The sequence below is a fragment of the Leptonychotes weddellii genome, chromosome 3 (genome assembly GCF_054177405.1).
Source record: "Leptonychotes weddellii isolate Sample4059 chromosome 3, ASM5417740v2, whole genome shotgun sequence".
NCBI classification, from domain to species: domain Eukaryota; kingdom Metazoa; phylum Chordata; class Mammalia; order Carnivora; family Phocidae; genus Leptonychotes; species Leptonychotes weddellii.
In genome coordinates, this window is record NC_138371.1 from 66,396,975 (window position 1) to 66,413,500 (window position 16,526).

General features: G+C 40.6%; 2 protein-coding genes across 12 annotated transcripts in view; one reads left to right on the forward strand and one right to left on the reverse strand.

The window, feature by feature from the left end:
* PKP4 (plakophilin 4) overlaps positions 1–11,359 on the reverse strand; it is a 235,978-nt gene extending 224,619 nt beyond the window's left edge. Inside the window, exon 1 of one of the 2 annotated variants that reach the window (XM_081814392.1) lies at positions 11,210–11,359. The gene's annotated coding sequence lies outside the window, so the exon portion shown is untranslated. Of the gene's footprint in view, positions 1–10,122; positions 10,310–11,209 lie in introns of those variants that run through there. The other variant, XM_081814393.1, reaches the window with a different exon arrangement.
* The window catches only part of CCDC148 (coiled-coil domain containing 148), a 173,134-nt gene continuing 166,928 nt past the window's right edge, over positions 10,321–16,526 (forward strand). For 5 of the 10 annotated variants that reach the window (XM_081814410.1, XM_081814401.1, XM_081814409.1 and 2 more), the window contains exon 1: positions 11,734–11,990. Coding sequence is in view for 3 of the 10 variants with exons in the window: in XM_081814409.1 (XP_081670535.1) it covers positions 11,966–11,990 (25 nt within the window). In the remaining 7 variants the exon portion in view is untranslated. Of the gene's footprint in view, positions 10,433–11,733; positions 11,991–16,526 lie in introns of those variants that run through there. The other 5 variants (XM_081814411.1, XM_081814402.1, XM_081814403.1 and 2 more) reach the window with 3 other exon arrangements.

The window sequence follows — 16,526 nt, forward strand, 5'->3', positions numbered from 1 at the left end:
TATTAAAACAAAACAAAGATTTGCTACACCCACTGGGCTAAAACGAGCTATGAAATTTCCTTGTTTTAATACTTCTAATGTTTATGCAGTTTTAGAGTATGAATTATACCATTTTAGTAACATTTTTTCCTTTGAAAAACTTCACATTTTTAAAATTACATCTACTTTTGACCTCAATTCATCAGCTGAGTATATAAAAGTTATTACTAATTCACAAAAGACAAGGACACAGAAAGTTTCCTCAAAGTCATACTGCCAAAGCCTGACCAAGCTGGTCTTAGTACTTGATGGCTGCATATGAATAGTTTGAGAAAGAGTACTATGTAAATTCATGTCACCATAGTTATAATCCAGGCAATTAAAATTAATATGAACAGGAATCAATCTGTTTTAAATCTTCTAATTGAGGATTTTTAGTAAGGAATTTGATATAATGAATTACTTATCTGGAAAGTTGTATTATAAAGGTCATTTTCTTTTAAAAGGCAAATGCAGTTTTTCCACTGAAACATGCATGATAAACAGTTTTGAGGGTCTAAAACCAAACAGTTTACAAAAGTAGTTTATAGAAAGAAAGAGGGTTGCGACAGAAGTTCATCCAAGAGTAGTAGAAGGTATTCCAAAAATTGTAATTTACAAGTCATTCATTCATGGGAGAAGATATTTGCAGGAGATATATCTCATAAGGGGTTAATATCCAAAATATATAAACAACCTACCCAACTCAACACCAAAAAAAACCCCCATCTGACTAAAAAAAATGGGCAGAGGATCTGAACTGATCTTTTCCAAAGAAGACATCCAAAGAAGAAACGGACTTTTCTGCTTATTCAGTCATTGACAAATTGACAACAGACATGTGAGAAAATGTTCAACATCACTGATCATCAGGGAAATGCAAATGAAAACCACAATGAGTCATCACCTTACACCAGTTAGAATGGCTAACATCAAAATGACAAGAAATAAGAAGTGTTGGCGAGGATGTGGAAAATAAGGAACTCTCATGCATTGCTGGTGGTAATGTAAACTGGTACAGCTACTGTGGAAAACAGTATGGAAGTTCCTTAAAAAATTAAAAATAGGGGCACGTGGGTGGCTCAGTTGGTGAAGTGTCTGCCTTTGGCTAGGGTCATGATCCCAGGGTCCTGGGATCGAGCCCCACATCAGGCTCCCTGCACAGCGGGGAGCCTGCTTCTCCCTCTCCCTCTGCCTGCAACTCCCCTTGCTTGTTCTCTCTCTCTGTCAAATAAATAGTCTTTTAAAAAAAGTATATAAAAAATTAAAAATAAATTTAAAATAAAAATACCACATGATCCAGGAATTCCACCACTGGGTATTTACATAAAGGAAATGAAAACACTAATTCACAAAGATACATGCACCTCTATGTTTATTGCAGCATTATTTACAAAAGCCAAGATATGGAAGCAACAAGTGTCTATCAATAGATGAATGGATAAAGCAGATGTGGCATATATACACAATGGAATATTACATAGTCATAAAAAAGGATGAGATCTTGCCGTCTGAGAAAGCATGGATGCATCTAGAGGGTATTACGCTAAGTGAAATAGGTCAGAGAAAGACAAAGACCATGATTGCACTTATATATGGAATCTTAAAAAAAAGTAAACAGAGCAGAATCAGACCTATAAACACAGAGAACAAACTGATGGTTGCCAGAAGGGAGGGGTGATGGGCAAAATGAGTGAAAGGGAGAGATACAAGTTCCCAGTTATGGAATGAATAAGTCATGGGAATAAAAGGCACAGCATAAGAAATAAAGTCAGTGATACTGCAATACCGCAGGATGGGACAGATAATAGCTACGCTTGGGGTGAGCATCACATAACATACAGACAAGTTGAATCACCATGTGGTACACCTGAAACTAATGTAATACTGTGTGTCAACTATACTAAAAAAAAAAAAATGTTTTTTAAAAAACTAATTTATTGGGGCGCCTGAGTGGCTCAGATGGTTAAGCGTCTGCCTTCAGCTCAGGTGATCGGGCCCCACGTCGGGCTCCCTGCTCCGCGGGAAGCCTGCTTCTCCCTCTCCCGCTCCCCCTGCTTGTGTTCTCTCTCTAGCTGTCTGTCTCTCTGTCAGATAAATAAAATCTTAAAAAAAAAAAAAAAACTAATTTATTCATACAAGGTATCTAGAAAGACTAAAGGCCAAGAGTAAGTCCCTACTGTGAGCAGCTGGGAGGAGGAGGAGGAGAAAGATGGGAATCCTAGAACCAATATATTCCAGTTACATCTTAGGATGGTCAATTTCTGAATTTATGTCACTTCCATGGAAAACTGTGTTCAGAGCTCCAATCAAATGACCCACAAACAGTATTTTTGAAGACTGACACCTGCCAATATACTGTCCAAAGATTTCAGACCAACACATATTTTTCATCTGCCAACAGTCTGAATTAGACATTTAACAGCTGAGCTGTTTGTCACAGGTCTCAAAATAATAACAGTTCTTGTGCAAGTCCAACCGGGTTTTCTGATTCCTTTTTCAATGCTTTAAAAAAACTGACTTTTCTGCTTATTCAGTCATTGACAAATTGACAATAAGTGGAAAATTCCCATCAGTGCATCAGTCTGAGATTCAAGGTAAGATTCAATGAGACTATTTATTCTAGCAGATGTCACAAGAGATTTTCAAAACATTCTTGTGTTTATTCATAACAATGGAAGGGAGTATTTTCAATAATAGATAATAAGTCTGGACTTATAAAGGCAAAATGCATAAAGAATCAAGAAAAGCACAAAACACAAAAACCAAAGTAGTGCTGTATGAAAAGAGAACTTCCTTAAAATGGCAAGTCTTAAAGAATAAATTATGGTTTTTCATAAATATTTCATTTTCACCACGATCAATTATTTCATATAGGCTGTGTGGTATTCTACGAAATATAACCAAAACAATCAAGTTTATGATTAAAACCTTTTCTGAAATCTCTATCTTATTATTGGTAAGGGAGCACTTTTTCGGATACAGGTTTTTTTCCAATGAAAGCCACTGACAGTGGTTAATGCAGCAGGTGTCTATCTAGATTCTGGTAATGTATCAAGTAACACATACCTAAAAAGTAGATTTAGCTAAAACCTAGTAAATACAAAATCATTTTACAGCTATTTTTAACAATTACAAAAAAATTTTACACGTTTATTTATATACTAAAGTTTTCTAGGACATTTTTTTCCAGTTCATGTGTCTTATCTTTCCCAACTACATTGTAAAATTAATCACAGATTCCTTAAAGATGGAGACTCTCAATACTGAATCCAACACAGATGATAAAACTCCTGGGGGAAATCATTATTTGGCCATGAGGCCTACCACAGTCTGATACAGAGCAGGGGACTAATGAATGTTGCTTGGAAGGAGCTAAAATGAATCCTATATATTTTTAAATAAGAGGTATTCAAAAGAGAACACAATACTTCACACACAGTAGGGCTCCAGTAAATATATGAAGCACTAATTGTGTTTAGTCCCCTTGCTTGGATTCCTGTTGGTACTCAGGAATTAGAAGTTACTTCCAACTAGATCAGTCCTTTTTTCCCCATTCAATGCAGGGTACAGGTGTCAGAAAATATGATGCACTTCACTTCAAAGTGGTTATTACTGGTTTCTATTTTACATGAGTGTCTCTAATTCTTGTGATGGTATGGAAACTGGAAAGCCTATTCAAGTGTTTACTTTGATCATGACACTGAAAATTCATTTAATATTGCATACATTAGTAGTATAACTGATTCTCTTTCTGAAAGTAATGTACTTAATGCATTAGCAAAGGAAAAGTCAATCTCAGTATTTTTAAACTAATATTTATGGATGTATACATATATAAGTTCTATAAGGATTTTTTTTCCCTTTTGTAGGGGAGCAGGATCTAGAAGTAGTTCTCTTCAATGGAATTTTTGTTTAAAAACAAAACAACCTCCCCCCCCCCAAAAAAAACCCCAAAACAATACAAACTGAAGAGCACAAATTCAAGTACAATATCATTCTGTTGAAATCCATCAGTTTCTGAACACTGGTATGTTGTCTATATGCAAAGATTAGAACTAAATGAAAGATACCTATATTCCTTAATGAGATATGAATTAGTGAGTTCCTAGGCACATAAAGTATTCATGGAAAAGCAAGATGCTTTCAGAGAACAACTTCGTCTCAGTTAATTTCTTTGAGAACAAATCAAACCAAAGCAAATGGTAAGTGGGTTTTTCTCATTTTAACAAGACTAGTCCCCTCTAACCACTATCTAAATCCCCTTGTTTCTATCTAACTTCCAGAAAATTTAGGCTCAATTAGGGGTTAAGCCTCAAAAGTGCACAAAATACTGACTTAACAAACAAATCCAAGAGGTTAGCTACTAACTCAGCCAGTATGGGGTCAAATATCTGCCTAGCTACAACACATATGTTTATGAGCTGAGCATTTCAGGTATACAACTTCAAGTTTCTCCCCTTACTACAAAGAGTAAATTATAATAATTCTTGAGAAGACAGTGTTCATTTTTGCTGAAGGAAAAATGAAATGAATGAGATGCGTAATGTTCTAAGAATAGTGAAATATAAGTACTAGAGCTCTAGAGAGCATCTAGTCCAACTCCCTCATTTTATACACGAGAAAACTAGAGTCCAGGAGTTAAATGACTCACCCATGGGACACACACAGCTTAGTAGTACAGCCAGGTCTAGAACTGGACACTCTTCATATCTCTTAAACCACTGTCTGTCTGTTGTTTTTATTGTATCAAGTGTCTTCCAAACTTCTCTTCTAGTCCTTCTTGCTTTGGCAGTTTCCTGCCAATTTCAAGTGTGACCAATTCTGGACAGAAAAGGCAGCTTAAAAAGTTAATTTACAAGCTGCAAGCTACATATAAGTCCATAAAACACTAGGACTTTCTTCACGAATTGACTAGCAAGGACATTGCATAAAATGACTACTACTTAGAATTATAAATGCAATAGTTATGTATTTATTTAAAAGGTATGTTTTACATTTTGCAAGGCTTCCACTCTGACCCCTGCAATATAATACAATCAGTCTTTACCTTTTAAACGTAACAGTTTATTAAGGAATGTTTAACCAAATCTTACATGTGGTGGTTTAGCAGTGTTTTACATGCCTCTACGTATTGCCTACCTAAAAAAAAAAAAAAAGTACTAACTTCCCTATTTTAAAAAGGCCCTTCTTTGATTTATTTTGCTGGATTCTCTTCCTTATGGGCAATCTCTTACAAACTATCAAGCTCATAATTTCTCTTTAGTAGTTTTTTCTTCCCTGAAATATTGCATTCAGATTCATAATCCTGTTGACTAAGATCATAGAAAGCAAGCCAATAATTTGCCTGCTATATAGTAGAAGCTACAGAAAGTATCATTAAGGGGGTGCCTGGGTGGCTCAGCTGGTTTAGCGTTCAACTCTTCCTTTAGGCTCAGGTCATGATCTTAGGGTCCTGGGATTGAGCCCTGCTTTAGGCTCTGCACATAGTGGGGAGTCTGCTTGAGGTTCTCTCTCTCCCTCACCCCCCCTCGCCACTCTCTAAAAATAAATAAATAAAGCTTTAAAAAAAGAGAAGTATCATTAAGTACCACAATGTAAGAATAATGACTTAAATGTATTAAGAGCTGCCCCAGAGCTGGAAATGATTTACATGTATTAACTCATTTAATCCTCACAACAACCATTTGAGGTGGATATTTTTACCATTCTGTTTTACAAATGAGTAAAATGAGATCCACAGAGATTATATAATTTACCAAGTTGCACACCTAGCAAATAAACAGCTACTAACCGGATACCTCACTCACTGCCTTAATGACACTTTTTATGGATTTCACTCAGTGTCAAGGTGAAAGCCCGAGGACTTTTTTGGCCTAAACTACCATGGTTAATCCTGGATGAGGGGTGGAGGTAGACAGCCAAGACCCTGAAAACATTATATGCTTTAATCCCTCCCCTCACTTCCCAAAATGACATTGCTAAAAAAGGAAAAACAAAACAGTAACAATTTAAGATGAGCGGAGATTCAAAAGTCTCAAAAGAGAATCCCAACTATCTTGTTGCTATGATTTGCAGTAGGAGGCGAAACAGGACTGATTATATAAGCAAATGCTTAGGAAACCTTTTCTTAAAAAACAAAAAACACTGAGGGACTTTGGAAACCTTGAGCTGAAATGCAATCCAAACCCTGCATTTTCAAAAGAAGGAAGCTATAAACCCAAATGTTTCAAATGGTTTGTCGCCATAGATTTAGATCTAATTTCTGGAGTAGCGTGCTTCTCACCCCCTCCGCCCCCCACCCGGCCCAATGCTTGCAATTTAAGAGAGCTTACAATGGACCAGAATTTCAGACACCACTTACCCAGTGTTTTAAGTCTATTTGTAAGTCAGTTGTGGATGTCTATGAAAAACAGTATGCCAAATTCCAGGCCATGCCCCCAAAGCCTTCACAATACTCTGATAACTCCTCTTCAACTACACATTTTACCTAAGTTTCATATATAATGCCATTTTTATGATAAAAACTCACATCCACTCTAAATTCAACTTGGAACACTAAGCACCAACTTCTTTATTAAGTGGCACCTGAAAAGGGGCTTTCTCTGCCTCTCCAAGCAGATAGATGCATTGGGTGGTGGTGTGTGTGTGTGTGTTGGGGAGGGGGGAGGGAGGTAAGGGAGGGGATCCAGATCAGGGAAGAACAGAATAAACTCCCTTGGATATTTACAACTTACTAAATTTATATTTAACACAGACAATAATTATAGAAGTCAAACATGCCTTGGCTGTCGAAGAAAGAGGGTTATTGATTCATTTGCCCCCTCCCCTCCTCCCCACCCTTCATTTGGAAGTTCTGGACTTTATGAGGGCTATATGATATAATATCTGCCTACAGGGATTGGCATCTACCTGATAGGCAGGTATTATTCAGTTCAAGAAAAATGTTTCACAATGACATGATTTAAAATAATTCAGACACTTCCATATTTTAATTTACATATTTTATAGTAGTAAAAATTTACAATCCAATCTCTAATGACATTTTATCATCTGCAGTGAATCATTATGTATTAGTCACAATAAACTATAATATTATCAAGACTGAATAATAAAATGATCAGGACTGTAGCTAACATTTATTAGTGTACCAAATAAAAGTAAATCTAAATTATAAAAAGAAAAAACTTAAACCAATGACAAAGGGAATGTCTGCAGCAAACTGAAGAGCAACATTATGTAACATCCTCAATTTAGTTATGATAACATAGCCCCAAAAGATGAAGATAATTCCACTGAATTATTAAAGTGATAATGTAAACAATATTTGAAAGTCATACAACTTCTCAAATGAAACCAGTAAGCACATGAATCATTGCTCTTTGTGACCTAGGGCCTCATCTCCTTATCCTAAAAGAAACCTGTTATTTCTTACAGATGGGCATGAAATTTACCTGCAGATTGATACCACCATTTACTGGCAGTTTATGAAGCCTGACATCCAGTTATGCTTAAAGTTTTACTTCCTCACACGCTCATGCTCTCTCTCTCTCTCTCTCTCTGCAGCTATTTGTAGTTACAGTTTGGGCATGAAATAGTTACCTAGTTTCCCACACATAACCAGTCCACTGGTGTTCGGTATCAGATCCTTCTTCCCCCTTCTTGCGGGAAAGGCACTACAAAGCCACTGAACACACTGCAGCAGTAATTATCTCCCCATACACGGAAGGCGTGAAAGCAACTTCCCAAAGTGACATACAATTCCATGAACGTTTATGTCCTGGAATAACCCTAGAATAACCTCTATCTTATCTTCCAGTTAATAATGAAGATATGACTTCATTATTATGATTCCATTTTAGAATTAAGCAAATTAGGGATTTACCTCTCGACTGAAATAGGAAAAAAACATGAGAGCATTCTCAAAATATCTTAATATTTCGAAGCAGTCCGGTGAGACTGGACTTAAATGATTCACATCATCCAGGATACGAAAATTCTCTATTTAAATCAATTCTTGGCCAACAACAAGGAAATAATTCAATTTTAAAATTGGCAATAACTGGATTTTTTAATTAAATGAATGTAAAAGTTTTAAATTTATTTTCCCAATTTGTATAGAGAAGGAAAAAAACTGCAATTCTGACTTAATATAGACTTAATTCAAATACTCAAGGTCAAACAATTACTAAAGTTTTTATTAAACTGAGTTGGAAAGTAGTTTTTTTAAGTCAAAATATATGAGAATTAGATTTGGCTTATTTAGCTTGTAAACGCAGCACTAACATCCCCCCCCATGAATGCCGGCTGCTCCTACTTTCTGCTTGCCTTCTCTTATGTTTACCATCACTACTACTCTGCCCCACTACCTCCCTTCAAAACCAGCATAGGTAAGAATTAAGATAACTGGACACTTAGTTTCACAATTTACAATCTTCAGTGTTAACATACAATACTCAAAATGCTGCACCTTCTCCTTATATAATAGTGGGGGTTGGTGAGGGGATATACTTTGGTCAAAACACAGTTTATGTTACTGGTTGTGAATGATTACCAGTTTTGAAACTTCTCTTCAAATATCTACAACAACTAGAATATATTTCTAACTGAAAGCCTACCTTTACCTGAAGCAGGTAAAACTATTTGCACAGACCATCATATATATACATTATCTATACACTTGAACCAGTTATTTCAATTTCTAATGTAGCAGAGAAACAACGTGCTTTTCACATCAAATCAAATAAGCAGGTGCTAAACTCTGCTGTAATGTGATATTGTTACATAACAAGTTTCCTGTTGGCATCTATAAACACCTCGCAATATCCTATACAGTGTTACTAACTCTACAGTTAAATCTCTAAATTAGAAGATCTACAGATTAAGGATATACCTGAAAAACAATGTAGCAGGCAAAAGACACACAACCTTTCCCAGTGCAAAGTTTTTTGTTTTGTTTTTTTCTTCTATTTTTCCTTTCTGTTGGGTCTTTAACTAAAAGGTATCATCTTATACTTTTCAATGCATTTGATCCACACAAAGTAGGTATTGGAAGATAGCCGAGACAATCAACTTATTATTTTCCTGAATCTGATACAAAAATAACCAAGGGTGGAGAGGTTTATAGTAAACTCAACCTCCAAAACACACCGTGTCAAACAAAGGCACACATAGTACGCTTTTCAACACCCAGAAACCTTATTTTGGACATCAGTTGTTCTCATTTTCATGTTACCATTTCCATAACTGCTTCAGAGGCACCAGAAAAGAAGATACTTCTATAACAATATACTACATTCAAAAAGAGAAGCAGTCTTCTACTTCCCCATTCTAGAAAAGCACCGTCTGTCAAAAATTTGCTTTTCTGCATTAAAGAAAATAAAATTTGACCAAAAATGTATATGAATCATTACTGAATTTATACATAATTACCATTCTTTAAAAGTTGGAGGGCTGTATTTATTTTTTTTTCAGTCAAACTCAGTAACAAAAAGAACTGCGACCTCAACTAATAAATTGCATCTTGAAATATACATGATTGTGTTGTCCCCGTGTTACTTCCAATGGTAACTGACACACCCCGAATTTAACTGTACCAGACAGTTCTATCTGTCCCATCGCTGACCAAACACTGCTTCTCTGTTTCTATTCATTATGTATTATAAGAGGTCTAAACACAACCCAGCATGACGAGAAAAAAATTACAATTCTTATGACAGCAAAGTGATGCATTCAAGTTCTCTCTTGCAGTACATCCCTATCTGTGAGCATTAACAGGCATTTTTGATAGAGCTAAAATGCGTTGGCTGCAAGCTCATTACTCTAAGAACCTTGGGCACCTTTCCTGCAGGTTTTCAGAAAACACTCGTAAAAACCAGGCACTATTCAAACCTTGCAAACCAAACTTGCCAAGAACCTTGTGCAATGATCAGTAACCTTGGCTACACCACCATCCGCCTCAAATTCACGGTCCTGGAGACCAATGCAGCAAAACCGAGGCTAGAGGCTAGCTAAAGCCCAACAGAACTGCCGCGCTTCTCCTCCGCCGCCCTTTCTGCCGCATGGAGAGAGGCAAGGGGAGAAGAGGAGTAGAGCTAAGCTCACCAGCTCTGAAGATGCTCCGGTGACCTCTGGCTGCGCGGCGAGGGCTGGGCCGGGAAGGCGCTAGTGCAGCCGCGGCGGGCCGTGTGGACTATGCCCCTGGTGCATTCCTCGCATTCCTGCACAATCTGTCGCCAGCCGAGGAGCCCGCGGCGCGCTCCCCCCCGCCCCCGGACACACACACCTGCCTATTTGCTGCGCCCCGAGCGGCCACGGCCGCCGCGGCGCCTCCACTGCTCGCGCTCCCTGTTTGTCGCACTCAGCCAACACGCAGCCAAATCCCGGCCCCGCCGCTCAACCCCTCGCTTCCCGGGTAGGGGGAAACGGGGAGAGAGCGAGGCAGCCCCAGCGGTGGGGGGTGCCGCAGCTCCGCTTCAACTCCTGGCAGGGTGAGAGGGAAGCCGCGGCGCAGGAGGGCAGCCGGGGAAGCTCCGGGCTGGGGAACCGGGAGGGGTGGAGCGTGAGGATACGCCGCGAAGAGCGAGGGGCGCACTGGCCAGAGGGGGGTGGGCAGGACCCGCGGGAGCGCGGGACTCCGGGGGCAAATGCGAGGCGGTCGCATGCAACAGGGGCGTGGGAGGAAGGAAAGGGGCCAGGATGCAGGAGCTGGAGGGACGGACAGACCGCCCCGAGGGCTGGGGACGGCGGGAGCCCCACGGTGTTGGGGGCGCGGGGCGGCGTGCCAGGCGGACGGGAGCGGGGGAGCCTCGGGGCAGACGTCCGGGAGGGCTCGGCGTGGCGCTGAAGTTCGGGGTTGGGGGCTCTGGATCCAAAAAAGCCAACGTGGGGAGGGTCCTGCGCGGCGTGCAGGGAAGACCCGGGGAGAGTAATAGCCGGGAAAAGCAAATGGAGGGTGAAACTTGTGCGCCTGCCGGGGGGAGGGGAGCAGGCAGGCGAGTGCGGGCAGGAACACGAGGCGGGGCAGGAAAGCCGAGGCGGCCGCGAGGCGGTGGGGACGGAGTAACGGGAGGGAGGCGCCCGTCCCCCACGCGCCCCTCACGGGCAGGTCCGGGCTCGGGCGCGAGAGGGCGAGGGCCGGAGGTCTCGGGAGCAGGAGTCTTCGCGCCCTCCCGCGAGCTCGCACACTTACTTTCCAGGTTAGGCTGCGCCCGTCGTCGCTCGGGGGATCAGGGACATCTGCGCCGAGGGGTCGCCGCTGCGGCACCCGAAAAAATTAAAAAAGTGCCGCGGCCAAGCGGCTGCCCGCCCCTCCCTCCCCCACCCGCCCCCTCCCCCGAAGCGGCTCTCCCACCACCCCCGGCGGCGGCGGTGGCCAACTTGCCCCTCTACCCGGTGCCCATGGTGCCGCCTCCGCGGCCGGCGTCGACACGGAGTCAGCCCCGGAGCCCCCTCTACTGCCCAGAGGCCAGCGCCGCCGCCCGCCCAGCCGCCTGCCCGCCTGCCCAGCCAGCCCCGGGCTCCCGGGAACGTCAGCACGCCGCCGTCTCCGGACCTGCTCCCCGCCAACCCCATTGGTCGGAAGGAGAAGGCTGGCCCTCGCCATTGGCCCGGCCCTCATATTGAACCGGCCAATGCAAACTGCGGTTTCAGGTCGCCATAGAGACCGATGCTGTTAAGAGCGAGAGGGCCTGAAGAAGGTGGGGAGTGAGGCTGAAGGTGTCTCAGGCTTTGGGAGCGGGAGGGGGTGTAGGGAAGAGATACAGGGGGATTCCTGAGTGCTGGCTCTGAAACCTGAGGCAGCTTGTGCTTTGGCTTCCTGTCAGCCCCAGCTGTGCATGGTAGGGGTTGTCCCTCACCTCACCTCGAATCCACGAGAGCCTAGGAGAAGGCATTTCGCTTTTCCTGCGTCTGGGAGCCCCTGAGACTTTGACCTTTGACCTTTGACATGTGTGCAGCTTCTGCTACTCCAGGTGAGTTTGCACCCTATCCCTTAATTCGCTGTTTCCTGACGTCACTGATCCACCTGAATTCTACTTGTTTTCGCCCAGCCACTCCCCTTTCCCTGGGGCCCATCTTGCCTCAAAATGTTGGGTCTAAAAACTTATAGCCGTCCGTAAAGGAGACTCAAAGAATATTTCCTTTGAATGATATTTTGGTAAGGAAACAGGCTGACGTATATTATGTGGGATGTCATTGAGTCATCACATAAGATAATGTGTTCCCTGCTACTCCAAGCAAACCTCTAATCTCCCCATTGAAGGATATTTATTAAAGACCCACCTGTGTGTACATTCTGCACTGTGAGTTTGGCAGGTGCATGCTCTTTCCCCTAAGGGTTTACAGAGTGGGGAAAGACAGGTGACAAAGTCAATTCTTCATGCCTTCTGATGATCTCAGAGAGTAAAGGGAATAGATTACAGTTGACAGATGTTGTTTTCTGGGTATTTTCCAGTTTACCTCAAATTTGATAAAGAAATGAACTGAGACATGTACACAGAAAAATCTTGAGTTTTAATAACAAGTTCTTTGCTTTCCTTTAGTCACCTTGTGCTAGTTTGTCAATAACAATTGTTTTTTGTAAATAACTTTCATATTTAGATACTGGCTATTCAAGTGGGTCTTCATGAAAATATTAGGCTTTTAAGCATTATATTGCTCTATCATGTAGTCACTGATATTCTTAGGTTTCTTCCTTTGGTGATTTTGCCATGTTAGTAAGATGTAAGAAGACAATGTTTACGTTACCACCCTTCAAGTTGGAGGGACCATATTTTGTGAAAAAGCTGATAGGATTTTGGAAATTACAAATATTTATTGAGAGAAACAGATGAATGTGTGTGCAAGCTACATATGTCTAACTACTGTCCAGAATTTTAAGTTGAATAATATGCTTTGCTATTAGTTTTTATCTTACTATAATTGAAAATTACAAAAATAGATAAGACTTGTTAATATGGTACCTTGATTGGAAAAACATCTCTTACAATTTGTAGTAAAATTTAAACTTAGTTGGTAATCCTATGCAGGGTTGAACTGTGGAACAAAACAGTTGAACATGTGAGTGTTCCCCCTAAATATTTCCAGAATTGGGAAGGAATCAGCAGGGACCATAGTGTGTGCTTGTCTCATGCCTTGCCATCACGGAAGTTTGCTCATCATGTTTTTCATTTCTGGTTTTTGTGTGTGTGTGTTTGTTTTTGGAGAATAGAAAAAGTAAAATGCAAATTTTATGACTCATTTTTAATGTACTAAGAAGATAACAATGATTTGGTTTTAAAAAATATCTAATAATACTGAATGAATAGAAGATGTATCTAATGGAAAGAATTACATTGATATTTCCTTTTTTCTTGCCTTAGGTTAGCATAGAAAGAAAACAAGAATTAATTTTTTTGACTCCAATAATCTTTTCTTTTTGTATTTTTCTCAGATCACGCATGATGAGTATTTTGATATTGTGTATTCCATGTTTGTAATGATTAAAGTGTCACTAAAATCTGTGAGTAAAGTCCCCTAAAATGTTGCTAATTGACATTATTATTATACTTATTAATTATTTTTTTGTAATTCTTATACACAGTTGAAAGATTTCTTTTGAACTTGCTCCTGTACTACCAAGCACTGCTGGATAAGGCTAAGAAATCATTTTGTTCCAGTGAAAGTCTATGCTATCCAGACTTGGCTGGGTCTTCACTGATTCTCTAAATTCCTTTCCTCATCAGGAGGGTGATTAAACAGGACACTTAACCAGGGACATTATCCAGGGCACTTCTCCCAAACCTGTCTTATTTCTGCTCTCCTCAAGCCCCCACTGTACTTTGTCTTCTTCCAGTTCTGTAAATGATCTTGCCTCATACTTAACTGAGGATCCATCATGAGGTTTCTCTCTTTAACACTCCTACCCCAGTCTCAATTTTTATACGGAATCACTTACTTCAATCCTGACTGAGAAGGGGTGCCACTCTTCTGTTCTAAACTCATACTCCCATTTCTATTCCTAAACATGGGCTATCTTACCTCCCCAGGAGTATCCTTTATTGATTATAATGTCTCTCTTAGATCATATGTTATTTTCTCATCCAAAAAAATTTTTTCCTTACACCTTGCATATATCTGACCCTTTGTGAAACCGCCCTTCTTCCAGCCCACCTCCCTGTCCATCTTATTGCCTTTTCTTCTCACCAAAAAACAGTCTGAAGGGAATTTCTTAAGGTTTTTATTTTTTTTAACCTTCAATATCCTGGCCCTTGAATACAACTGAAAAGATTCTGAAGGTTGTGCACTTTCTCCTCAAAATCCAACTCATTTTGCCAGTAAAGTTCTCTCTTACAAAAGGGCCTTTTACTTGCAAATTGCAATGCCTTAATTCCAGATTTCCAGTGAGGGGTAGAAACCATTGTCTCCCACTCTGAGGTTCCATATAAATGCAAATGAACAACTTGAGAAGAGGGAGCATTTAACCTGCTAGCCAAACCACCTAGGTAGGTGGGGTCTAACTGCTGGGAAGTAGAGGTGGGAAGAGGGAGCTCTACTGAGCCTGACTGTGGGATCCAGGGCAAAGTTCAAAAGACTGAACATGTTTGGTGAGTACCACCTTCAAGAAAAAAAGTAAATTGCAGAAATCAAAGGGATTTTTTTCAGTTACCATCTCAGAAAGAAGTCAATCAGAACCTTTCATGATTATGAAAACTTTGTGACTTTCCAATGTTTGTTATTTTCATATTAGCTCATAATGATTAGTATTCCTGAAAAATAATAGCAGAGGCAGCAAGGAAAAGGGAGAGAGCATAAACACTGCCTCCTTTCTCATTCTTGGAAGCCTATGGAGAAGGTGGGAGCAATAAATATAAGAATTCCAAAAAATACACTAATTAATAGTTGCTTTTTTTGTTTGCCTTTAAAAGGAATGTTAAAACAGAGGCAGGTGGCAAATGAGGGAAAGAGAACAGTGGAATAAACTGGTCCTGAGAATGGCAGCTAAAGCTCAATAATAGTTCGGCTCAGGCTTTCAGGATTGACTGTGTCCTACCTCCAGACCATTCTCTGAATATGCAAATCCTCCCCTGCCCTTAGAGGCCCAGCCCAATAGTTACCTCTAAAGCCTTTCCTGAAAATTTCCCCACCTTACCCACACCTCTAGAGAGGGTGATTTCTGCCTTAGTATTTTATTGTAGCACTCTTTACCCCATGGTGTAGTTACTCCTGTGTGAGCCTTCTCTCCTAGATGATAGGATACATGTAATAGTCATGGCTGTATCCTCCATAGTGCCTTGGACTACTAAAGTGTCTCCCACACTAAGAAAAGCCAACATCCATTAATCCTTATTTTAGTCCTTGGAAGAATTTGACTTCCAACAAAGAAAACATAGAATCAGTAATGTTGGGAGGTACTTACAAAAAGATGGGACTCGAGGTTCAATGTAGAGAAGTGAGATAACATGTGGCAGAGCAGAGGAAAGGTTTCTGCCATGTAGTCTCCCAAGAGAGAAAAGCCTTAGATCTTATCTCTAAGAGGACCTGTCTCTGCCCCTCTGTGAGGGGGGACCAGTGTGAGAAGGACTGGCTGCGTGTGCTTTGGGATGAAGTTATCATATTCAGAGCTAAAATTCTGTGTATTGGGAAAAGCAGTTGAAACTCAGTTTTGTCAAGCAGATTAAATAAGGGTTACCTACATTTTTTTCATCCGAAGTATCCAGGTTGCTCTGTTTTTTGGAACACAGTGGAGTCATGAGAATGTAACAACTTTATAAAATCATAAAGGCATCAAACACCTGGTAAGTGTAATAGACACGTTTCCAAGGACCTATATCCACAGCCATTGAAGTATGCAGCCCTGCAAGCTTCATGACCTAGCATCTGTCCATGGTATCAGCCAGGGGAGACCTGATTCAAATGTAACCAGTTCATTGCAGACGATTGGCCATAACCTATAACAGTACCAATCAGATTCATCTCCTGAAAATTTGGAATTTAGAGAACAAGTGAGCCAGAGAGAACTGCTGCCTTGGCCCTGATGTTTTCTGGGCTCCTATTCTCCCCACGAAGCCAGAATACACTTCATTTTTTAGTATTCCATGAGCTGTTTCTTATAGTCACCCCAATACATTCTTTTCTGGCTTTGCCTTTAGTGAGTCTCTGTTTCTTACAATAAAAAGATTTCATGACAATATTATGTAAATATTTGACAACAAAACAGAACCTGTATTATGACCATCTTATCGCACTATGAAGAGTAACAGTCTAAAACTGTCTAACAAACAAACTATAAAAAATGACCTGCCTAGTTCCAAATATTGCCAGTCTCAGTTGGGGAAAAGAGCTTTATTTAGTGTTGTGTCTATTCCCCAACCCCCCCACTCACCAAACTCAAAGCCTTATATTCTTCAACTCAATTCTCCTCCTGTGAAATTGGGAGCAAGAGAAGAACTTTGAGAAGATGAGCTATAGGATTGCTTTTTCAAGGTAGAATTATTTGCCATGCTACTGATGTAGGAAGGAAAAATTAG